The 25,234-nt window shown below is 38.8% G+C and overlaps 1 protein-coding gene across 1 annotated transcript in view; it reads left to right on the top strand.

Annotated features, from left to right (window-relative positions):
- Positions 1 to 9,989: 9,989 nt before the first annotated feature.
- The window catches only part of LOC145436976 (tyrosine-protein phosphatase non-receptor type 21-like), a 36,289-nt gene continuing 21,044 nt past the window's right edge, over positions 9,990 to 25,234 (top strand). The window contains exons 1-9 of the mRNA XM_080314158.1: positions 9,990 to 10,230; positions 10,346 to 10,453; positions 11,511 to 11,680; positions 11,889 to 11,986; positions 13,739 to 13,809; positions 13,870 to 13,940; positions 17,667 to 17,754; positions 19,939 to 20,172; positions 21,314 to 21,396. Coding sequence (XP_080170284.1) covers positions 10,126 to 10,230; positions 10,346 to 10,453; positions 11,511 to 11,680; positions 11,889 to 11,986; positions 13,739 to 13,809; positions 13,870 to 13,940; positions 17,667 to 17,754; positions 19,939 to 20,172; positions 21,314 to 21,396 — 1,028 coding nt within the window. The 5' untranslated portion in view covers positions 9,990 to 10,125. The remainder of the gene's footprint in view (positions 10,231 to 10,345; positions 10,454 to 11,510; positions 11,681 to 11,888; positions 11,987 to 13,738; positions 13,810 to 13,869; positions 13,941 to 17,666; positions 17,755 to 19,938; positions 20,173 to 21,313; positions 21,397 to 25,234) is intronic.

Genomic DNA, 25,234 nt, shown 5'->3' with positions numbered 1-25,234 from the left:
TATAGTGCGCTGCACTCTGGTATGTAACTTGACACTGCAACTCTGAGAGAGTGTTCTAGATGTGCATTATAGTGAGGCGTGTTCTGCATTCGTTTTTTGATGAAGTTCATGTCTGAAAAGGCTGATTCACAACTATAAGTTGACCCAGACACGCTTGCAACCTTCATAGCTGTTGCGTATACACCACTGTACTTTTCCGTGTCAACATGGCACCAAAAGTTTGCTGCAGTCAGGTGGGCTTCGAGGTGGACGTCATTTTGCATTGCAACAATTTCATTCCCTAACTATTCAGTATTCAGACATGACAGATTTCATTATACCGGACAGCGGCAACGATTACAGAAAGTTAGAAACATGGTACTAAACTGCGTTGAGATACAAGCTGTGTCAAAATATGCAATGCGTAATGGGCATGCAGATATTGGAGATCTGCTAGTAGCCTACTTCACGGCAATCTGCTACCGAATAATAATGTTTTTACTAGTTTGGCTTTGTCTGTGACGTCGAGCTACAATAACGGAGCCCCCCTCCGCCATTTCAAGAAGACCGTGGATGGCATTCCGTCATGTCTCTGTATAGGCGGTGCGCCTTACTGTACGTCTTCGATATCTTGTGATTCTATTACATGTTGGTATATTAGGCTACTAATTGTAATTGAGGATATTTGATATCATCATTATAAGTGTTTATATATATGTGTTGTCATTTGTAAGTTACATTTTATTGTGATTTAAACAAGAATAGCTAAATCAATCACTGGTAATAATCTGACGAATATTGGTAAATGCTGCTATACGATCTATTTTAGAATAGGCTCGCAAGCTACTCATCTGATCGCCGTGGGCTACCTATGGGTCCCGCGGGCACCACGTTGGTGACCCCTGATCTAAAGGATAAGAATCACTGATCCAAGCTTGCCTGTATTTAGCCACCCGATGAGTTACTGCATTCTCCGTGACCATGATTACTTCCAATTCCATATCTCCTTCATTTGTCATTTCATGCAACTCCTCGAGCCCTGCCGATATGGGATGTGAACGAGGTCATTGGTTTTCAATTAAGCTATACTTCCCTTCGGGAATGCCCTAAACCAGAGGTGTCAAACTCAACTTGAGTCGTGGGCCGCATTCAAACCTTTTGGTCGTTTGCGGACCGGACCATTCAAATCATGCCAAAATATTGCTTTAAAATCCATACCATCTTTACTTCAGTGGAATGAATTATTTTCAAGGCTGTAAAAAGCAGTGGTTCTCAACAGGTGTGTTTTTCATCGCACACTGAGGGCCAATTGAACTGCACGAGTGTGCCGATTGGAAATGTGGAAATATGATCGCCGGCTAACAAAATTTAAAGAATCCAAATTCTGAGTGGGCAGAAACGGTGGTTCTATTATTTCTACCCGATCGGGACATACAATGTACAATGCGAGGTAATCAACAGATAGGTGGATGTCGAAACGACGGTGTCTCAATCTCATATCCACCTCACCCTGATGCCCGATGTAGCAGTGTTCGATCATTATCTTTTTTAATCAAGTGTCCTCGCTCTTTTCATTCTCTTCCCTGAATTCGTCCTTGATCGGGTATTTTTCTTGGCCTTTTTTGTAAGGAGATATGAGCACATAGTGACGTAGGGAGTACAAGGTCTTGGGCCCTGCTATACATGATATAGTTATATATGTATTCTATTACCTATCATAGAGACTCAATTCCAGCACCTTTATCCGGGAGAAACTGATTGACTGCCGACTTAAGAACTTTTTTGAATTGAATGCAGTACTGTCTCCGACCCAGCATGGATTCAGATCCAACCACAACACCAACCATGCAATACTATCAATTGTAACGGATTATTACAAAACCATCAAGCAAAAAGAAAGTGGCTGCAGCATTTTTATCGATCTCCGCAAAGCTTTCGACACAGTTAACCACAGAATCTTAAGATACAAGCTAGAACACTATGGAATCAGGGGTATTGCAGCAACTCTACTTGAAAGCTACCTGGCAAACCGCAAACAATATGTTAAACTGGGGACACTAAGAACGACTACCAGAGATATAACTTGTGGAGTGCCACAAGGCTCAGTCCTTGGACCGACTTTTTTCCTCATTTATATTAACGACATTGTTAATGCATCTTTATTCCGCACAACGCTATTTGCTGATGATACTCACCTCTTCATAACCTCCAACACTGTCGATGATTTGCATGCATCTGTGAATAGGGAACTCCCAAAAGTGTCGAGATGGCTGCAAGCAAACAAACTGAGTTTGAATGCAGATAAGACCGAGATGCTCGTTTTAAATAATGCCAGTCATAATTTCACTGTGAACATCAATCATAAACAAATCTCAATATGTGACTCAGCAAAATATCTCGGCGTCACCATTGATTCCAAATTGTCTTGGAAGCAGCATATTGAATGCACAATATCAAAACTAGCTCGGTGTGTGGGAATAATGACCCGTCTCCAATCTTTGGTTTCCAGATCAGTACTACGAACCATCTACTTCTCTCTTTTCCACTCGCATCTGCAATATGGAATCGTAGTATGGGGAAATGCATGTACAACATTTTTGTGCAGAATTCGAACCCTGCAAAACCGTGCGATACGGCTGATCTCATCTGTACCTTTACGTACCAATTTATCGCCTTACTACCGTAAGCATCGAATTTTGCGAGTTGATGAACTGTATCGCTTCGAAGTATCAAAAGTTGTTCACAAATATTTTTCCAATAGTCTCCCTCCTGTGTTTGATGACTTTTTCATACCTGCTAAACATGTCCATTCCCATTACACGAGATCTTCGTCTAAAGGAAACGTCTACTTACCCCAACCCAATAGCAACCTAACTAAGAGATCTATCGACTACTCGGGACCTATCATCTGGAATGCATTACCATCACATATCCGTGAATTGCCTTATAATAGATTCAAAAAAGCCCTACTTGATCACCTCTTGTCGTTACACTAACACTGTTGCCCTACCTCGCCCAGACATTGCTTCATTGATAATCTGCTACCATTGTTAAATTTTTTTCTATTTTCCTTTCCTAACTAAACATTTTTTTACAGCCAGACTGTTCTGAGTCAAGTGTACCTGTTTGATGCTGGTGTGATCAGACTAGATGACCTTCACGGTCTTATCGATCATTCCTATCTAATACCGAATACTGTGCACGCATAATTTCTGTACCACATTCACTGCCGTTTGTTATGTATTTTGGTTCGATGAAAATAAAGACTCTCTCTCTCTCTCTCTCTCTCGGGCAAAGAACGAAGTTGGGCAAAAATACCATGATATGCCAATTGAATGCAGTTATAAAGCGCTGATGCAGTGGTCGATCTAAGTTGGAATATTCATGTGCCTCCTTTGTTTATGAGCAGGCCGTGTTATTTTTGGCATTTCAGGAGCCAGATGCCAAAACTGCCAAAAATAAAAATTTGAAAATGCCAAAAATAAGCAATTTTTGGCATATGCCAAAAATAACACGGCCTGCCAAATAGTGTATTTCGTTCATTGTTGTGTGTTAACAGGACCGCGTTACAAGCGAGAAGAGCGTTTGTGAAAGGCAGGTTTCTTAATCTGGGTCCAGCCCACCCATTAGAGTGAAAGCATGTGTCCTAAATGGTATGGACACAGCGAGATTGGACGGCTGACTGCATTTGGTTTACGTCATACTTTCCATTTGTCAAAAGGCAATTTTACGACCATTTTTGACCGACTCGTCGAGCGCTAAATTTGATAAAACGGGTATCAATGAGAAGCTGCCGCAGTTCTGATTATTAAAATATAAATTATATTCTGCTCATGGAACTGGAACCCCCAAAATCAACCACGATTTTCGCATTGTGACGCAACAAACTGTCTAGCTATTTCCGAGCTGCATGTGCATAAGTCTCGTTTTGCCAGACAGTCTTGTTGCATCAATGTTCTTAAACAAGCTAACCTTCCCAAGACTCTTCCATGCGAGTTGGTAATATTAAAGCCACCCGATGTGACGAAAGTCCTCCGAAAATATATCGGTAGACTGAAGATGAAATGATAGTCGGGCTACTAAATAGAATGTGTTGAGAGACAACACAGGAAACTCCTGGAAAAGGATCGGGAAGAAAAATTTTTCCGCGATGAAATCGATGGCACTGGCGAAGTGATCTCTTTTCATGATGCATGGAAGCCGGTTCGGCCCTCCAAAGATCTTGAAGCTCTGAAAACCTTTTGTGGATGACTGGCGACATTCTTTAACTCAACGGCTACTGTTGAAGCCGATATTTCCCAGATTCGCTGGGCGAGAAATGAATTTAGGAGAATCTTAGCTGACCTGAGTTTGGAAGCACTGTTACAGTGCAAACGATTTAAGTCTATTCAACAGCTGTAACAATCAGCTGTTAAGCGTGTTTGTTAGGCTTTTCTTTCTTTTTTTTTTGCTTATTAGCACCGATTCCGATGGATACTGCACATTTTGTGGTTTCGTTTGATATTATTAACCTACGAAATCGTTACGTTTTTTCTTCTTCTTATTGTTTGTTGGCACTGATTATACGTGGATGTTGCACATTTTGTGGTGTCGTTTGACAAACTAGCCCAAATAAAGCGTTTTTGTGACTAATCCGAGGCTGAAACTATCTATTTAGAGGACGATGCCCAAACTGCCAAAAATAAAAATCGTAAAATGCCAAAAATAAGTTCTTTTTGGCAGTTTTGGCATATGCCAAAAATAACACGGCTTGTTTATGAGTGATGGCCCTGGGTATATATACGTTGCGACTTGCGAGGAATAGCATACAAAAGAGTAACGGTATAAACGCGGACGTTGGAATCGGGTTCATTGGTATCAATTCACCATTGTCGTTTCTCTGGAGGGCGCAGACATTTTGAATCAGAAGTCATACAGCAGTGCGACCACAGATATTTAAATTATATTCTTTGCGTAACTATAATACATTATCCATGTAATTTACAGAAAACGGTTTACATAGAAGTTTTCACCTGTGTGAATAAAGCAATTTTTTATCCACTTTCACGAAAATACCTGTAATGATCGAGTGTGCACTCTTTAGCCTTTTCGGAATTTCGTGTCAATGTCACCGACTTTTGTTGCTAACGGTGACTACAGTGAAAACTAGCACTGCGACCGGATGATTACAACTACGCAACTTATTATAAACAATTGAACATGTTCGACATTTGCCGCCTTGAATGATGATTTACGTGAACGTGTTTTTTATTAAAATATTGAACTTTAGTTAGAAATTTACTAGATACTACAAGTCATTTCCCATTTACTCACAATTGCTTCGCGGGCCGGATGAAATCCTAATCGGCCATATTTTGACACCCCTATGCCCTAAATCCTAAGCCGTTACATGAAAAAAAATTATTAATTACAGATGGAACTTGATTACACCTAGATAAAAAAAAGTCGACACAAACGAATTCCTCCATATCGATGAAATAAAATTGAATTTAAAAGCTTTCCTACAGAGCCAGTAATCTTTCAGAAACCTTTGACGTAATCATCCCTACCTCGGTAGAAATCCACGTCACCATTCATTGTTCGCTGGGAAACCTAAAACAGAATTCACAAAAAATACCAGAATTTCAGAAATCCCACGAATTCTCCTCTTTGACTCTGAGCCGTTTCAAGGTCATGGTTCAAGATTTTATGCCGCTTCTAAGTTAATTCGAACTTTTATTCAGCGTAAACCGAGCTTGCTCATGAATTCAAGTTATAAACGCCCCATCTTTGAGAGAATTGAAATTCTACTCATCATCATCATCATCATTGGTTTATTAGCGATTTTATCAGTTCAATACACCACAAAAATGCGATACAATGAAAAGACAGGAAGATGTCGAAGCGACAAGGAGTAGTCTATGGAATCTGACACCCACCTTGGCCTAGGCGATGTAAAGAGGAGGCATGCACACTGAATGAAAGTAAAGAAGATAGTATAGAAGAAGAATGCGACAAGAAATAGGGCGGCATGTCATGGGAAGCGAGATCGTTAGGTCAGTCGTGGTCCGGTAATCTTGAGGATGGACTGTGGTCATGGTCCATTCCTTATCCACAGTCCATTTATTTCCATCCTTTGCTCCGATTTTAAGTTCCTCCAATATCTTCGACCTGTTTTCCGTTGAATACACATAACAAAATATTCTATATAAGTGTATGTAACACGTGTTAAAGGACTACTTTGATTATGAGGCGGGGGAGATAGTGCAGTGGTTACGATAAGCGCCCACCAATCTGACGAACTGGGTTCGATTCCCGCCGGAGGTTTATCTGGGCTCCTCTTCCCCCGCCGTTGCCGTTCTTGCGGCGACAAAAAAAGCCCAGTAAAAAGACCTGACGAAAGAAAGCACTCTCAAGGAATGTGACAGAACTTGGACATCACTCTTGGCCGAGGTGGATGTTAGAGTAAAGGATCGCTACTGACGCGTGTCGTTCGACGTCCTCCCATCTGTTCACGACATCGCATTGTCTCTTATCGCATTGTACATGTGTGTGACTTGTTCAGATGAAAAATATAACCCAACTATGTTATGTTATGGGACTCTATACGCAAACTACTTCTGAGTCTGTCACCCAAGAGCAACAGGCTATCTCCAGATAAGTAATGTATAGCCGAGCAGCAAGACGATTGGCTTGTTATACTTTTATACATATCAGCAGAGACAATAAACCGTTAATTGCCGCAGTATGACTCCGTAACATAATGTTATTTCGTGATCTGTATGCTATATCAAAAGTATAGAATCGCCCAAACGTAGGCTACTAAACTAAAAGACGCACACGATTTCAAATTGGTAGGCCTATTTCTTCACTGGCATATAGCCTACTATAATTTTTCCCTGTCTTTGTGAGGTTCAGATTTCCAAGACAGGAACATTCGGCGCCAGTCATTTACGCGCCTAATTAAACCTATAAGTATTTTGTATATATAACGAAGTTTTCGGTCAGCAGAAGGGCAGTCCTATTCGGCCAAGAGGTTTTCTCGCTGTCAATCGTTCTGGTACATTTCTTGGAGTCGCATGTTACATAGCCTAAAACTTTATATGCAGGGTTGCCATCGACATGGACCCAAAAATAAGGACAGTCGAAAAATTAGATTACCTTTAAAAGCGATTTTGTACATACTTTGTATTCATACGAGCCGTGGTATATCACGTTACTTACTTTTTGCAAGAACCTGCTCTTGCAACTCCTTGTTATTAGAAAGTGATTCATGGATCTCACGATAGCTCAGGTCATGGTTTTACCTTTACTCAGGGCCGAAACAGCACTTCGTCAGCCCCTCCCTCCAAAAAAACTTGTTGGTCACCCCCATATAGGGCGATAAACCAAACTTATTCACCTCGTTCTGATTAGAGGCGTTAACCAATATGGAAAAAGGCTGTACATAAAGTATAGACAAAATCATTTTTTGAGCGTATGGAGCAAGAACTCCAGCAGTAGCAATGCTTGTGGTCTTGGTCATGGCCGAAGCAAACTTCTTTGCGATGTTGGAATCTGGGAATATTGCTCTGAACAATTGCGATGTGCAATCGTTGTAGAGGAATGATTGCTGGTGTTTGACAGTATGGAATGCCCAGGTGTTAATCGACTTGTGAAAAAACTATTCAACGACTGGTTGAAATCAACGATTAAGATCCACTTCTTGTATTTTGGGGTATCCATGTGAGTTGAAATAGCGGTCTTTCATGTGGCCTCCACGTTAATGTCACAATCGCAGATATTGCAATGTGCGAAACACTCGCCCGCCAAGCTTCCTTTGATACCTCTGAAATCTCTTTCATAATCGTCGCGAAAAACGTTTTTACGCATGCTCTTTTTAACTAAACAGATTTACCCTTATTAGTATTTGAAACAATATGTGCAATATAGTTTAGATAAATTTATCAATGCTTAGTTGCTTTACTACTTTTTAAGCCAAGTGTCGACTTCACTGCGCCCTTTTCCAGTAAGCAGTAAATGCTGCCTTCCCCGACGGCAGAAACCCCGTGCTGCTGTTCACTACTAAAATGACGTCCGTTGCGATAGCTTGATACATCCGAAACTACTATACCACTCACTGCCCTAGCTATCTCACCAATTAGAAGTCAAATCCTGTGGCGTGTACGCCACGGGAGTTTCTTTTATTTATGATGTCATAAAATCTCGACGCAAAAGCATAATTTTAGAATGTTATGGAACACAGATACCAGAGGAAAACGATCCAAGTTCTCTACCTTGTTGAAAATAAGACAAAATAAGGACGCAAATCGAAAAGAAGGACATTTTTTAGAAATAAGGACAGTCGAGTTTGGACGTGGCCATTGGCCAATGTTCCCTCTAAGCTGCGCACGTGCGCAAATGCGCAGTGCTTTCACGGTCTCTGCGCACAGAAAATCTAAGTTACGCACAAAAAATCCGAAGTGATGACCTTTTTTTTAGTCGTTACGCACTGTTTTCCTGTGGTCTGCGCAGTGAGTTGGCGAGTGTACGCAGACCCGTAAAAAAATTAGAGGGAACATTTGACGTGGCCCTATAACATAAGGACAAATCTTAGAAATAAGGACGGTATGGCAACCCTGTTTATATGTCTTGGTGCATCGTGGTCCGGTAATGGCCAACGCCGATATGCCCATTTCTATAAATCTTGCGTATTTTTTCTTGGGGGAAGAGTACCCGAAAATCGCGCCTAGCGTGAAAATTTTTTGAAAAAGTTGCATTAATTTTCAAAAAAATGCTTCATAATTTATGCTAATTCACGAAATAAATTTAGGCCCCCTTCGAGCTTGCCCCCCCAATTGGGGGGTTTTGGGTGCGGCAGTTACATGTCCAGTAAAACCCCGGAGCGGATGCATCTGGCATTTCCGTGTTGGAAATGGGCTGACCAGCGATGTTAAAGGTTAGGTTTTCTTTTGAATTTACTGTCAACAATTGGGATTTCGAGGTGTTTATGAAAAGGTTATTTTTGGCCGTCCGCTCATGCACTTTGGACATTTGGTCACTATAGTCAAGACATCCCCAGCTCTGCCGTGTCAGATGCGGAAGAGAAAAATGGTCTCGCTGTGATGACTTTTGGTATTCATGGTGTTTCGACTACGTTGGTCATCTTTCATCGCGCATATATTCTATATTATGAATCCTTACCTGTCGATTTGTAGCACGGCCCACTTTTTCGATTTCGCGGATCCGATGGCGACATGAGTCGGCATTAATGCTCGATTTATCTGAGCGGGAGGTGGCGCTCCAGCTTCAAACATCCATCCGTATCCGGTTACAAACGACGACGGCCATTCCGTTCATCGCCCTCTGGCCTCTGTACCGTTGTGGGGGCGGGGCCCCGCCATTCGCCATATCTGTAGAGTTCAACTAGGTTCTGTCGCTACAAATTTTCGATTGGGTCGCTGCCACATGACCATAGCATGCAGTAGCGCTAGAGTCGGTTGCTTATCGAAGGATTTTTGAAGCTCGTGCTTTTGGGAGAATGACAAGGATGGATCCTATTGACAATTGGTTTCTAACATAACTACGGAAATAGTGTGAAGTTACCGGTTATCATCTCGTCTTTGAATCCGTAGTGCAGCTTCAATGCAGTGAAGTCTGAGTGGACGGGATTGGCGGGACATCGTAGGCTCGCGAAATGTTTGAGAGATGATTTGCTCCTGTGAGTGATGAGCTTGTGAAAATCAGGTTCAGGATCAGTATTTGTCATTTGTCGATCTTGTATGCTAGTTATGCATGCCTTATATTTAGTTGGATGTTATATGGCTGTAAGCTGTAAGCCTTTAGCCAAAGCAACTTAATTAGAGCCTCACGAGTTAGTACTTAGTGGTCTTTTCTTGTGTCCCAAGCTTGATACAGAGTACAGACCATGGAATATGTAGGCCTATTGTTGTAGCGATAAGATGGAAAAAGTGGTAGGGATATCGTTCATCAAGAATACAAAGGACCTATATGTCCAAATCCGATTGGTTCAGACTTTAAACTTTGCCAAACTTGCCAATTTACCACAGTTTACTTCTCTTCCAGTTAATGTGTCCAGCACATGGATTTTGATGTAATAGTGTGGTTTTAATTTAATGGCTGCGTGAGCTGAATCTGTCGGGATCTATTTTGCCATAGTCTCTTCAAATGCTGGAAAAAGCATTAAACACCGTCATGCCATTCAAGATCATTCGATTCGGGAACAAGAATAGGAAAGGGAGATATCATCTTTCACATAAGAATTCATTTCTGGTAGGTTGAGCATGCTATACTATAAATCGACGTAATGATGTTACACAGACCTTTTTTGAGTCATGCTTACTGTAGCTGTGATTGAATTAAATTGTGTATCCATGCAATATTTCAGGTCCGAGTCCAGCTTTTGGATAACACTATAATGGAATGTACCTTAACTGTGGAAAATACAGGGGTCGACTGTCTTAACGCTGTGGCTCACAGATTGGAACTGAAGGAGGTGTGTATAGTATATGCAATGATCCTTATAGCCTACATGGCGTACAGTTAAGGCATTGAATTTCTTATATGTTATTTCCTAAGATAGGCTTGCTGGCGATATAGGCTGGGGAAGTGAATTGACAATATTTCGGTTAAATCTCTTTTCCCTTCAAGAACAGTAAAGTTGTTAGAGATTTGAACTGCAACTTTATGGTGAAATAACAGTTTCAATGTTTATTTGAAGTGTTTGTAATTTGGTATTATATCGTGTGCTGACGCTGGTACAGCCGTATTTCAATAGATGAAACTTGGATAATTTTTTGAAAACTATACCTTTTTACTTGAATGTGCAATGATTTTATCATCGTGCACTATATAATTTGGTTTGTAGTGCATTGACACTGGCGGATTGACATGTAAGCCTATAGTGCCATAAATTGCGATTGAAAGATGAATTTTCTGTACTCTGAATAGGAATAGGACGTAGTATATTTCTGTCCGTGATGTTTTTATGGGTATATACACCGACTCATGATATGAGCTTATATATGCACAAGATCCGTGCCTATGCATGTCATGAGCTAATTTTGTGCATATGCTATTTGACAAGGAAGGTGCAGATATAGCCTTGTAAAGCTTTCTGAGTCTTGCACCACCCCTCCATGTTACCTCGGTAATGTTTGAGCGCCAAGGGGGAAAGCCATGGATACCCTACCAGGTCTTTGGTCTGACCTGGCTAGGTACTGAACCCATGACATACCGATCAAGAAGACGGACGCTCCACCATTACGCTATCTTATACCCTGATGTCACTGCATATGCTGAATTATACTAAATACAAGTTATTGCATAGGATTTGAGCTTGGAGCTTCACTAATGGCAGAGATAATACTTCTGACACAAAGTGACCTTTGAGATAAGTTTGATGATATCATAGGAATTGCAGGAAAAGCTTCTGTTGTGCTTCCATAACATAGTTGTAAATTTTGAAAGATCGAAGCATTAACTTTTGTTGGCCTATCAATGTAAATTCGCCAATGGTACTATTTTAATTTCCTACTGTATGCTTTCTTCAGGTCCAATATTTCGGATTACAATACTACAACAGGCAAATGGCGATTCGATGGGTTGAACTGGACAAACCTCTAAAGAAACAAGTTGATAAAAATGCCCAAGATCCCACACTGTACTTTCGAGTCATGTACTATGTCGCCAACTTTGAGTTACTTCAGCAAGAAATTACCAGGTATTTGTAGCCGTACTATCTTGGAATGTGTCACCCACGATAAGCTGTGATAATATTGGTATATATGGTATTGTCACAAATACCCTGGATTGTTGATCCCATGTAAACTCATGAAAGTGAAATTTAGTAGCTAGTTTCAAAATATTGTTAGGACTATTTCTTCACGCATATCAACGTATGTGCTTTCCTCTTTCACCTACTTCTACAGATATTTGTTCTATCTTCAACTGAAAAACAATGTAATTGATGGCTGCTTGCCACGTAGTCCAGAAGAAGCCATCGAACTCGCAAGCTATATGCTTCAAGGTATTTCTGATTGAGTCTGTCTAAACAAAGCATGTTTGTTTAAGGCATTCCTGTTCGTTATATATTTTTTATTATGACTGACCACGGCCAGAGGCCTACAAAGAGATAGTGAAAACTCCATGGCTATTTATGTAAAAGGCACAATCCAAACTGAATCCAATCAACGAGTACATGGTGTTGTATTTATTTTGATTAGCCCTAGTTAGAGGGCCTGTATTGCTTCCTGTATTGGTCCACTCAGGAAATACCGATTTCGGAATATGAATTTTCTGGTTTTCTTTTGTACAATTAATCTACTGTACCTTGGCTTCTATTTACTATAATCTGTTAGATTGATAAACAGCTATTTTAGTGTCTGTTAAAATTTTACTCATTCTGTTTGGGTAGTTTTCAGTGACTCGTTTGAAACGTACTGTAATGAATGAAAATGGCAGTCAATCAATCATCAATGCTCTAATTTACTGCATTTGACGAAAATATTTCAAGAAGTGTCAATATTAATTAACAATTTTTGTTCAGTGCCCATGATTTTCCATACCGGTAGCGTGAATTGCTAGTATAATATACCATCATCTCTAGATCACATTCCTAAGAGTAGAAAAATTGAAGGCTAGCAAATAGCTACTTCTTAAATCTTGTGTGAGCATCATATCCACTATCAAACCATGTCCATCTCATGAAATCAGTTTTTTATTTAGATTATTGTGAAGATGCTCGAGTCATTCCAATCCGTTTATAGTTGTGACAAGCTGTACTGACCTGGCCAATTCAGACTTTTATGTCAATGTCAGTGTCTATAATTATGAAGATTTGCTGTTGTAATATAGGGGATCGCTCCTAATGACTCTGTGGATCACCGTGTAGCCCACGATAAACTAGTAGCACGCTCAACTGTATGGTACGAACATGGAATCTGAATAGCTTGATGTTAAATATAATAATGTTTGACTGTACGTCCGCATTGCTAGTAATTTGTGCAATTGCACAATATAAGTAGTAATGGCACGGAATTTGACTTGGATTGATAGTTATCAATTATAATTGACACTAAATTGGCTTTTTGTTTTTGCTTTCAGATGTCACGCATGACTCAATGCCATGCCAATCACGATTTTTTTGTTTCTATGGTGATATCCTGTTCTCGCTAGTGTGAATAGGAAGCAGACTTTCCATAGTTCGATTGCAACCCCACCCATATGTTCTTCATTTGGCAATTTCATCCAACCATTATAAAAATTCCACATCCCTTATGATGGTGTGCAAATATCACATGTGCTTATATTTATAGCTTTACAGTGGGCTTATGGAGTTGACCTACAATGATGATTCATGGCTGTGAATATCAGCTATGACAATTTTATGTTCAATTCATTGTAAATTAGTGTTAGTCATGGTATTGTGATTTTACTATACCTGTATCTGGGAGAGAGGTTATGACCTGTTTGATTATCTAAAAGGTGATATATGTTTTTCATTTATTATCCTTCTTAATTTATGGCTATTACTCTACTCATTTTTATGTAGGGTACTTCTCTCTGTGGGCGTTTAAGGGAACGTTTTCACTGTCTAAATGTTGATACCTAATATGTTATCTTGTGCTGCCACGCTGGATTCAGAATTTCATATCCAATAAAACCTTCATGACCCTACCTCTGTAGTAACAGTGGGTGTTTAGGACCACCAATGCTGTTTCCCCCCGTTTCTTTTACTGTTAATCTGTTCTCCCATCACTGTACTCTGTATTTTTTCCAGCTGAGTTTGGAGATTTTAATCCTGAGGTTCATAATGTCCAGTATTTTCGGGATTTTATTTTATTTCCGGAGGTGAGTGCTATGCTGCTAGCTACATTATATGGTATTACAGCTATGCTTCATTCTCAACAGATAATGGCGCCAAATGAAGAAATATTAGACTCTTTAACCACGGAGACATTAAATTACCATCAACGCCACCGGTATGATTGCATTTTGCTTTTCAATGATTTCAATGCTACCCTAGCTTCTAAGATTTTGGTTAAGAAACAGATCTTCGATATGAATTACTCGCACTCGAATTATAATAGCACTAAGTGGAAAATCTCATTCATGGTCGAGCTTTGTCAAGTGCATCATCTACTAAGTTACTGAGAATGAAAAATTCTTCTCTTCGTTCAAGTCTAATGAATTCTATTTAGGTTTGCGAATAATTTGTGATTGTAATCACACATGCTGCATGCACGCAGCAACAACAACAACAGTCTTTACATTTCCTGAAATATCATGAGGAATGTCACCTTTAATTAAGTAGTTTTTGCTATTTCATTAATATCTGTAGTAGATTGTATTGATGGATCTATGCTCATTGCTCATTCATTGATATAACTCATGTTATGACATTGTTATGCTTCTTTATTTTACGTTTTACTCAGGAAATGCAGGACTTCCCGATTAGTGAATCATTGCAATAACTCTACGAAACCATTTGCGGAATTTGCTTATTGGAATTGAGTTTTTATGTCCAGTTTAAAGAAGGTGTTATCTAGCTACTTACTTACAGGGAATGTTGATTCTGTATGTTTTGTGCTCATAGACATTGGTATGAGTTAGTTCAGCCTTGGGCGTTACTGCAGCTCAAACCTACTATGATTACTGGTTCGTCAGTCAAGCTTGTGCAGTATTTATATCTCTGAATAAGATGCATCTCGTTACATGTGCAATAAAATGTATTTGAAATTGATCTCATTTTTCTCCATTCAGTACTCAATATATTGCAATGTGCCAGCAGTTTGATAGTCCAAGGTGTTCCCTTGTCCACATCAAGCAATGTAAAATGTCCAAAGCTGCTGGCCTTTTATGAAATGACAGCAAGACATCTCAGTTCCTTCAAATATTTGAATTTTGATGACTCTCATTGTCACCAATTGAAGATATGACTGCATCGTTTATGTACCAACATGAGTGATGTAATTTCGTTTTGATTCTATGTAATTCCTAGGGACCCTGTCTCTTGATTTGGAGCAAACATTTGCTCAATTGTAAGTGTCCAGCACGTTTCATACAAAATTTATGAAGAGATGATGTCACCTTTTAAGAATTTCATCTTTTGGGAATCTGGAAATCTCGCTGTTTTTCTGATTTATTTGTTTTTAGTGAAGTCACACTCAACGTCTGCAAATATCCTGCTTTAAATGTTGATAGATGTGAACCTACTTAAATAACTACAGATATCTGTTCTGAGATGTGTCATTTTATTGAAGGAATGATGCTGATATATGGTGGGAACAATTTGAACAGCGTAATCCTATATAACAAGTCCTTTGATAGTCTGTTTCACCAGCTCACATACTTTCTTTCGACCATGTCTCTGTGATAAATCAATCATAATTTTACAGATGTTTCAATCCATGAGTCACCCTATTCCTAAGACTCATGGTTGCCTAGAAAGCAATGTATTTCCTTGTAAGGTGGCAGCAGTCCAGCAGAAATAATTTCTGATATCAATGATTTCAACTCTGTGGTATATCTTCGTTGATGGGGTGTATTTCATCTTTTGCTGGGATACATAAATGACCATGACCACCTATATTTGTAGAAAAATAATATAGCACTGTCCACATCTAAATCAACATAGATTGTGTAGGTATCGCCTGTTATTTATAAAGATGGCATTCTAAGATGTAGAGCCAATAGTACTGTCTAAACCGATAATAGTATATTTACTGTTATCAGGTAGAATAGCTACTCTTGAAAATATGAAATACCTTAAACCGGGGTTACTTTGGACAATTTTCAACAATTCCGCTTTGTATCTCGGGAATGTTAGGGTGTAGGGGAGGCAAGTTTTGTGTTTTTTATGGGTCATGGAGCATAGATTAGAATTACCTAATCCAAAATCCTCATGGTCATAAATAAGTACCTTATTTCTGTAAATTATCCGTGTCCAAAGTTATCCCTGCATGTGGGGTAACTTTGGACAATGGATTTTTTTGTATGTCTTTACAATCAATTGTTTATGAAACCTCGTAAATGAGGCCTTATTTGGTAAGACTTGATGAGAGCAGTGGCTTAAACTGAAACAAAATAGTTTATGTCTGGCCTATTGCATGATTTTTACCTAATCCCCCCCCCCCAAAAAAAAAAATAGGTAGTTAATGAAGGCTAATGGGCCCTTATTCATCTCTTATATCAATTTCCCCTCATGCCTTCGCCAATCGGGACTGATAAATAGCATATGGTGATAAGGGATATCCCACTGGCAGTGTCAGCAATCGACAGCAAACGTTAAACATGTTAACGTGATTTATTGTTGATTTCAAATATATTACTGTTCTTTAAAAGATACACTTTCCCTTTCCTATCTCCTTTGATGGATATATTTGTCGTAATTTACGATATCCCATATTCAGCAGGCACATCTTTAGGAGTATGTGATACGTTTTTGAAGTAGCTTACACCCGATTACAATCTCTCAGCTCATTGCCTACCTATTTTTTCATATTTTGGCAAACTCTAATTTATTTACCTTCTCATTCCATTTTAAAAAGCCATCAGGCCGGTAATAAGGAATATAGTTGACCTTACACTTTGACACAGATGAAGCAGCCACTTTCCAGAGCTCTAAATATCACATTTTCCACTGTCCAAAGTTACCCCATTCTGATAAAATTTGACGGGATAACTTTGGACATCACATTTTCTTGTATTGATCTAAGGGTGAGCCCACTGAGATTTTTGCCATGGATTAAGACGGCTTAGAGGTATCTGCTGCCAAGTTTTGAATCTATGAATCACATGCTATCTATGTTTGGTTGTAAGAAGTTTAATGGCCATTAATTTTGATGAAATTGACTCCCGCCATTAATTTATCAATGTTGGGTCAAGTTTATCTGGTAGTGAAATGAATCCACCTTCTATTGAGACTACTTGTGGTACTGTTGCCACATGAAAAAGAATTGGACATCCAGCAGCAACCCTTTTCCATCAATAACCACTTAAATCTTTTACTGCTTAGTGTCCAAAGTTACCCTTAAGTCCAAAGTTACCCCGGTTTACGGTAGCGTGTTATCATTGCAACTATAAAATGCTACTAAATCATTAAAAATAGGTTCTGTGTGAGCAGTCTAATAAAATTTGTACTGGTTCATGGCACATATCACCGTAACTAATTAGGTTATTGGATCACTAACTCCAAATGTAAGTTTCAATGCTTAGCCTAGAAGTATTTGCACGAAAATCATCAATCTCAATAATTGTTGTCATGGCAGCAGATTAAGAAGATTAGGGCATTTTCACTTGCTCCTAATAAATCATTTGAGAGAAGCTGAATGCGGGTGCAGTATTGTATACTAAAAAGAGAGTTCATTGGTTTAGCAAACAACTTCTGAATTTCTGTTGAGCTCTGGATTTTTTTCTACATGATTTAGCCTGCCCATGAAGATGAACGCAGCTTCATCTAATTGTAATAAACTTCAAACTTTGTGATTACATTAAACTTTACCATCAAACAGCATCTTGATTCTTTTTTTTATACCTTGTCGACATACTTGTCAGTGGGGCACATTTGGAAAAATGTGATTTCTGTTTGATCCTGGTATCAATGTATCGTTTTATTTAGGACCTTGATTTAGGTATTTTTTATCAATATTTGGTGGTGGATATTTCTCTAACGTTAATTGTAATAAAACTTCTGTATTGCCTTTTAGAGGGCTCACAGCACCCGAAGCCGAGCTAAATTACATTCTCAAAGTCATTCATTTGGACGGATATGGAGAAGAATGCTTCAAGGCAAAGGTTAGATTTAGGCCTATCTGTTGAATAAATAACAAGGTAATGAACCCGTCCCCATTCAAAACCTGAGGAAGGGTTGTGTATTGTGATTGTAAGGTTTCTAGTTTCTACCTACTGGAATGACAGGATTCTGATATTTCGTTGCCTTCATAAAGCAAATATAAGAAGGTGGTGACATAACAGTGTTTTGTTCTTCATCTTGTCACTTCTGGCAAATATCTGTCAATAATTTAATTAGAAGTGACACCATGAAAGAACTCTAAATAGATGTAAGTTAGTTATAGGAGTGTAAAACTTCATAATTGTGACAGCTATAATTTACCATTTGGGTAGGCCTTGAATGTTATTGCCTACTTATGGCTTCTCTGATGTGTCTTCAAGTGTTGAATGGTATTGCAAATTAGCGGTTCGTGTAGGGTGGGTCATGACATTTCATCTCATTGTAACTTGTCTCAAATTGACATCATATTACTATATTTTAGCTTGGGCTATAGCCTGCCATTTGGCAAACTCTCTATTACCGACCCAATCAAGTTTGTAAGTCATTGTATATATGTACCATATGTGACACCAAATTTTGCAATGATACAGTCATAGAGCATGACAATAACACGGAAAGCTTGCCTTAATCTCAGAAATGACTGCATAGAGATTTTAATGTATTCTGACCTATAGGCCTATGCCTGAAATTGGTAAGTGGATTGTGCAAGGGACCATAAAATTTGATGCACAAATTCTAGTAATAACAAACGCTTCACTGAATTGTCATTACAATCAGCAAAGATATGATGTTTAATCCGATTTATCACAGTAGCAAAGTGCTGGTACTTTCATGGACTATGCTGCGATTAGTAAACCCTCAGGGACATGCCATAAATTACATTGTTGTGTGATATCCATTGGAGTAGGTCGTTACAGTATCGATTTCATTTTATTGCTGGCTCTTGATGTTGTGAACTCTCACCTTAACCACTTGAGAGGTTACAGTATCAGACATAAATCGCTGTGTATACTAATAGATTATGATGGCATGTCACACGCTTGGGATCATCTGCTTCCTCTTTTGTAGCACTTGAAATTCCGTGGCGTCATGCTTTTTGACAGGTGCGCTGGAATTGATGACATGAATTAATGAGTGGCCTACCATAATTAATGGCATAACGCATAAGGTATTTTAAGAATCAATTGCGGCCAGGGTACTAGAAAGTCATGGGTGCAACAAACTTGTAAAATAAGTGTTTGTTTTCGACATTATTTTAATACAGTGCTACCCTAAGGTACTCAACTTTATTAGCTTGGGAACTGGTAAATTTACAAAACAAATTTTTTGGAGCTGTGAACCACCAATATATGAAATTAACTCGAAATGTAGCCTATGCAACTCGAATGCAAATATTGGAAGCTGAATTTGATGATGAATTTGCTGCTGTCTTTTTGGTGTTAGAATATTGAAATACAACCACTAACTTGAATTTGATTGTACGTTTTTTTTGCATGAACTGCGACTTTGCTGTTTGTAGCATCGATGATAGGGTAGGCTTACTGGCAAATGTTGCTTAAGGGAAGTGTTGAACTTGAACAAAATTAAGGGTGGCTTGCCGCCAAACGCCGAAAAAATTGTCGCAGTGCCACAAAAATGAATTTGGTCACATACCCCCGAAAATTCTGTATTACTAAATTCTATTGCAAAAGTAAATTGGAATATATCGAATGGGTATAAGAATAGAAATACATATATATATATATATATATATATATTTAATATTCCTAATGAAAGTTACCCCGGTTTACGGTATCAAGTTTGTATCCCAGTTTGAGAACCCCTTGGCTTAAGCCATCATTCTGTTCACCACACCACGACTATTTGAATTTCTATGCATGTGACATCTAGCTTATATTTGGTGATACGCCTGTTGATATAGAATTTTCTCTTCAAATCTCTACTACTTGCTTTATTTCATTATGAATGCGGTATTTAATTGTACATTTAAGTTCTGCACTGTACATCAATGATTTGATCTTCAAACAGTTCTTCTCGAGTACAAATACTGAGGTTGCCGAGATGCTGACCGCTTTGAGCGCCTCCGCCAGTAATCCTGATATAAGTTGGCCCTAGTTAGTGTAGCTTTCGTGCCATATCATCAAGGCGTATTTACGAACCTCGTCTAACGCTCGCGTACTTTCCAGGACTCGCAGAACTTTGATTACGAAATCGGATGCTCCTTCGTGGGGATCGTAGCTCGGGAAATTGTACCGTCGTCCGAAGCGCAGGGTAACAGCAACGAAAAGACGGGCGTCTTGCAATACTCCGTCGGGAAAGTGACTTCGTACGAGTGGAACAGCATCGATTCCGTTTCGTTCAATAAGTCCGCGATCATATTGAATATGCGGAAGGATGACACCACGCTGCAGTTTCACATGGTACTGTCAAAGAAATTTTAATTGATGTTTAGTCCACAGTTGTTCCAACTAGCGGATTTTCGAAATGAGTAACTCAATATCGAAGTAGGACCACTCAATTTTCAAAGCTCTCAACTAGAACTAACGACCTTTGAAAATCCTTAACTCAGTCTCTGAAACTCAACTAACTAAATTAAATTCTGAATCAACTAATACAAATAACTGAATTGCAAATTAGCGATGAAAGAATGGGTATTAAATCACTATTTCTGAAAGAGGATTTCGTGCCCCCATAACTAGGTATAATGATTCAAGAACTCGAATCTTAATTGGGTATTAATTCTAACTATTCGAGTCGAGTTGTAAAAGACGATTTTTTCGAGTACTGAAATTACACCCTCCTCGCCACTGAAAGTTAATTTATCAACGAGAATTATACTTTTGATGCTAGTTTCCAACACGTTGAAGGCTTAAAACCCCGAATGGCCGCATCAAAGCGTACGAAACATAGTACAAACCTACCAACGTTACGGGAAATAACACATTTCCAAAGTCATGATCATCCCATAACCCTATCATTAAGTGCAATGAAATCGGTATGGTCGAAAAATTACCGAAACTTCTGTAATGTGATGGATAACATGCCTTATGTTCTTTGTTGTTACAAAAAAGGTGCATATTTGAATTTTGACATATTTCATTCTGTTATTGCATCATAATGAGTGATATTCAAAAACTCGACTCGAAGCATACTGCGTGATTCAGGATCGAATCACTCAGGTACTCGATTTTGCCCAGCCCTACCCATAACCAACCGCAAGGTTTTGCTTTGCCACTGGTAGTTTAGTGACAACTCTGAGCTAGCACGAACACCACACAACAGAACACCGATATCACGAAAGTGTCATTTCCAAGAACTTACGCGTGGCTTTCTACGACATGGTCCGTATGCTGCGATAGCACCAATCGAAGTTTGCAGACTTTGGCAGCGGGAAATAGCCTAGTATCGAAACTACAATTCTCGTTGATAAATTAACTCCTGGCGGAAATAAGGGTATAATTTCAGTGCTCGAAAGAATCATCCCACTCTCCAACTGGAATCGTTAAAAGTAATACTCGGATTGTACCCACCCCTAATCTGGCCTCGCCTGTTCCTTTGCAGGAAGACACGGAGACCGCCAAGTACGTGTGCAGGATATTCGAGACGAGGAGAAAGTTTTTTTCGCTCAATCGCCAGTCCAGCAAGTGAGGATCTTACCTTTTCCTCACCTAGTGTGGGTAATTCGCAACGCAAAGTGACAGTAACGCTTGTAAGCCGCGTGATGTGTGGCTCAAGTTGTGACTTGAATAGGCTTTCAGAATTAAAGGACTGTAGAAACGAAGCGAAGTTATTGCGGCCGAACTTTTTTCGGTATTAGCAAAAATAGCATAGACTCTTGAAATTGTCAAGAATTATGAACATGAAGAACTCGCTAACCTCGCTTCTACAGGTTGGGATTTCGTAGAAATTGTTTTGCATCAGCAGTTTGACAATTTTATGCAGTTGACAGTAAACTTTGAATCTCTTTCTTTATATTAAAATGGGATCCGAAAATACTTTTTTTTAACAACCCTACTACACAGTACAGTGACAAAATTCATTCCATATTTTGAATTTTGTTAACCTCAATCGCTGACGTTTTCTATAGATTGGAGTGGATCGAAAAACTTTGATCGGAATGAATTTATTGATATAAGTACGGTATATTTGTTGTTGCAAAATTACACCTTAACTATCCTTGGACTAGGGCTTAGCGACATTGAATATCTGAGTGGTTCAACTCTAAACTGGTATTAGCTCAACAGTGGAGTATTTGAGTATTACCGTACTCATTATGACATCATTAGAGTTTGGATGATATGGAAGGTTCAAATATTTACCTTTTATTCGATGACAAAGAAAACAATGGCCAGTTCTATGTAACAAGGTATAGATAATTTGGTATTTTTTAACCATACCATACCTAGTTTGTTGAACTCTATGGCAATACTGCGTGTTGATCACGATTTTGCAGAGATGACATATTCAATAAGGTGGGTATAATTTCAGTAGACTTCTTGAAAAAATTGACCCGAATCTGTATAATTGACCCATTCCTAGTTATGTGTTGACTACCCAATGCACACTGGACCATATTCTCTCCAACTGTTGCACTATAAATTTACACCAAGGGATTATCATGATTATCAAAATTTTAGAGCACTCCCCGTGAAGACATTGCTCTGTTATCTGCATTTTATGGATAGCTACTCCCCTATTTGCGAGAGTTATCTTCCCACTGGTGAAACAGAATACTTGTGCGATAACTAATTGGGTTAAAAGGTGCTCTGTGGTGACACCATGGATAAGAAGCACTATGTCAGCGTTTTAGTGAACCACTCTTTGCAGTAAACTTGGAATTATTTTACGGGCATCTCGTGTCAAAACATGTACCATTAACATGAACCTGAACGCAAGTAATGCTTCTGGCAATGATAATATGGAAGAGTAGTAAGCTGTTGGTTATTTTTATGATATACCTATTCATATTGTAGAAGTTTGTTTTCACTGGAAATTGATGAATGCACTGAATAAATTTGAGGTGACATTAGCTGTTTCTTGAGATTTTGTACATTGTTGGGGACTTGTGGAGTTGTACACTGCTCACAGGGACATAATCAATGCTAATTATATTCAATGTAACAATTGCGGATTTCTGTGCATGGAAATAATTGATGTTCGGGAATCGCATACCAAACGGCTGCTGGACCATATCAAACAACACTTTCCACAGACCATAAAATCTTGTATTTCGAAGTAGTAGCAAAATAAGTAGCAACGCTTATTGTTGTTGAACAAAGTTTTAATTTTCGCATTATAGCTGATAATGGTAACCCATGATGAGTGTCAGCCCATCTTCATAAAGGAATAGGAATTATGAGTTCCTGTATGCCAGAAGCATCTCAAATTGTAGTAAGCATGTCATCCCTGAAAATATCCATGAACATGATTGATCACTGTTTTATGTTGATAAAACTTGACATGAGCTAATATAGTATGCTACAATGAAAGTAGTTTTGGATGTGCTATTAAGGCCCTTAACAACGTTCAGAGTATCCTCCTTAATACTACGTATCTTCGCTAGCTATCTTATTTACATCTGTTATTCACAGTGTAGTTTTCGATGCGGTAATGTGTATTCGCAATCCAAATGGCTTGATAGCCCAGTCTAAAGTATGCGTAGAGTAAACATGGCGGTCAGCAATGTGATGATGTATTGTTTGGTTAGTGTGTAATGTCAAACCGACTCTCTATAGACGAAAGAAGTCATTGTTTTGGATTATTTCCCTTTGAGAAATAGGTTAGGAATAATGGAATGCTTTTTTGAGTTGTAGTGAATTAGCAGTAAATGATGTACTAGGTTGAAAAGGCTACCAGTCTTGTTTGTAATTTTGACCGAGTGGAATTCCTGTGTGAGTGATCTGATTTGGCTATTAGTGTTAGTGAGGCACTCGATTGTTTGCTTCATTATTGACTACCGTAAACCGGGGTAACTTTGGACTTAAGGGTAACTTTGGACACTAAGCAGTAAAAGATTTAAATGGTTATTGATGAAAAAGGGTTGCCGCTGGATGTCCAATTCTTTTTCATGAGGCAACAGTACTACAAGTAGTCTCTATAAAAGGTGGATTCATTTCACTACCAGATAAACTTGACCCAACATCGATAAATTAATGGAGGGGGCCAATTTCGTCAAAATTGATGGCCAATAAACTTCTTACAGCCAAACATAGATAGCATGTGATTCATAGATTCAAAACTTGGCAGCAGATACCTCTAAGTAGTCTTAATCCATGGCCAAAATCTCAGTGGGCTCACTCTTAGATCAATACAAGAAAATGTGATGTCCAAAGTTACCCCGTCAAATTTTATCAGAACGGGGCAACTTTGGACAGTGAAAAATGTGATATTTAGAGCTCTGGAAAGTGGCTGCTTCATCTGTGTAAAAGGGTATCGTCAACTGTATTCCTTATAACCGGTCTGATGGCTTCTTAATATGGACTGAGAAGGTTAATAATTTAAGAGTTTGCCAAAATATGAAAAAATGGGTAGGCAATGAGCTGAGAGATTATAATCGGGTGTAAGCTACTTGAAAAACTTATCACATACTCCTAAAGATGCGCCTGCTGAATATGGGATATCGTAAATTACGACAAATATATCCATCAGAGGACGTAGGAAAGGGAAAATATATCTTTTCTAGAACTGTAATATATTCGAAATCGGCAATAAATCACGCTAACATTCTTAATGTTAGCTGACGATTGCTGACACTCTCAGTGGGATACCCCATTGTCACCATATGTTATTATATAAGTCCCAATTGGTGAAGGCATAAGGGAAAATTGAGTAAAGGGAGGAATAAGGGGGCATTAGCCTTCATAAACTACCTGATTTTTTTGGGGGGGGGGGGGGTTAGGTAAAAATCATGCAATAGGCCAGACATATACTATTTTGCTTTAGTTTTAGTCACTGCTCTCATCAACTCTTACCAAATAAGCCTCATTTACGAGGTTTCATAAACAATAGAGGGTAAAGGCATACAAAAAACTACATTGTCCAAAGTTACCCCACATGCAGGGGTAACTTTGGACACGGATAATTTACAAAAATAAGGTACTTATTTATGACCATGAAGATTTTGGATTAGTTAATTCTAATCTTTGCTCCATGACTCCTGAAAAACACAAAACTTGCCTCCCCTACACCCTAGCATTTCCAAGATACAAAGCGGAATTGTTGAGAATTGTCCAATGTTACCCCGGTTTACGGTATTCATTTTCGTTAATGACGTTTCACGGTAATTGGACAGAATGGTCAGTACTTACTTATGTTATGTCACAATTTTGAAGTGGTGATGTTTAAGATGGTCAAATACTTCATATTGTAATGCAGTGGGCGAGTTTGTTTGTGATAATTGGGTCGCCATTTTACTGGACGTTGTTTTCTCCATGATAGGACCATGATTAATGGACCTTCTATTGATCCAGGGATTTGTGAAGT

Source organism: Botryllus schlosseri, chromosome 4 (genome assembly GCF_051294905.1).
Source record: "Botryllus schlosseri isolate E-star chromosome 4, Bs_hap1, whole genome shotgun sequence".
Classification (NCBI taxonomy): Eukaryota; Metazoa; Chordata; class Ascidiacea; order Stolidobranchia; family Styelidae; genus Botryllus; species Botryllus schlosseri.
The sequence above is the reverse complement of the archived record's forward strand: the minus strand, read 5'-3'. Positions and strand labels throughout refer to the sequence as shown.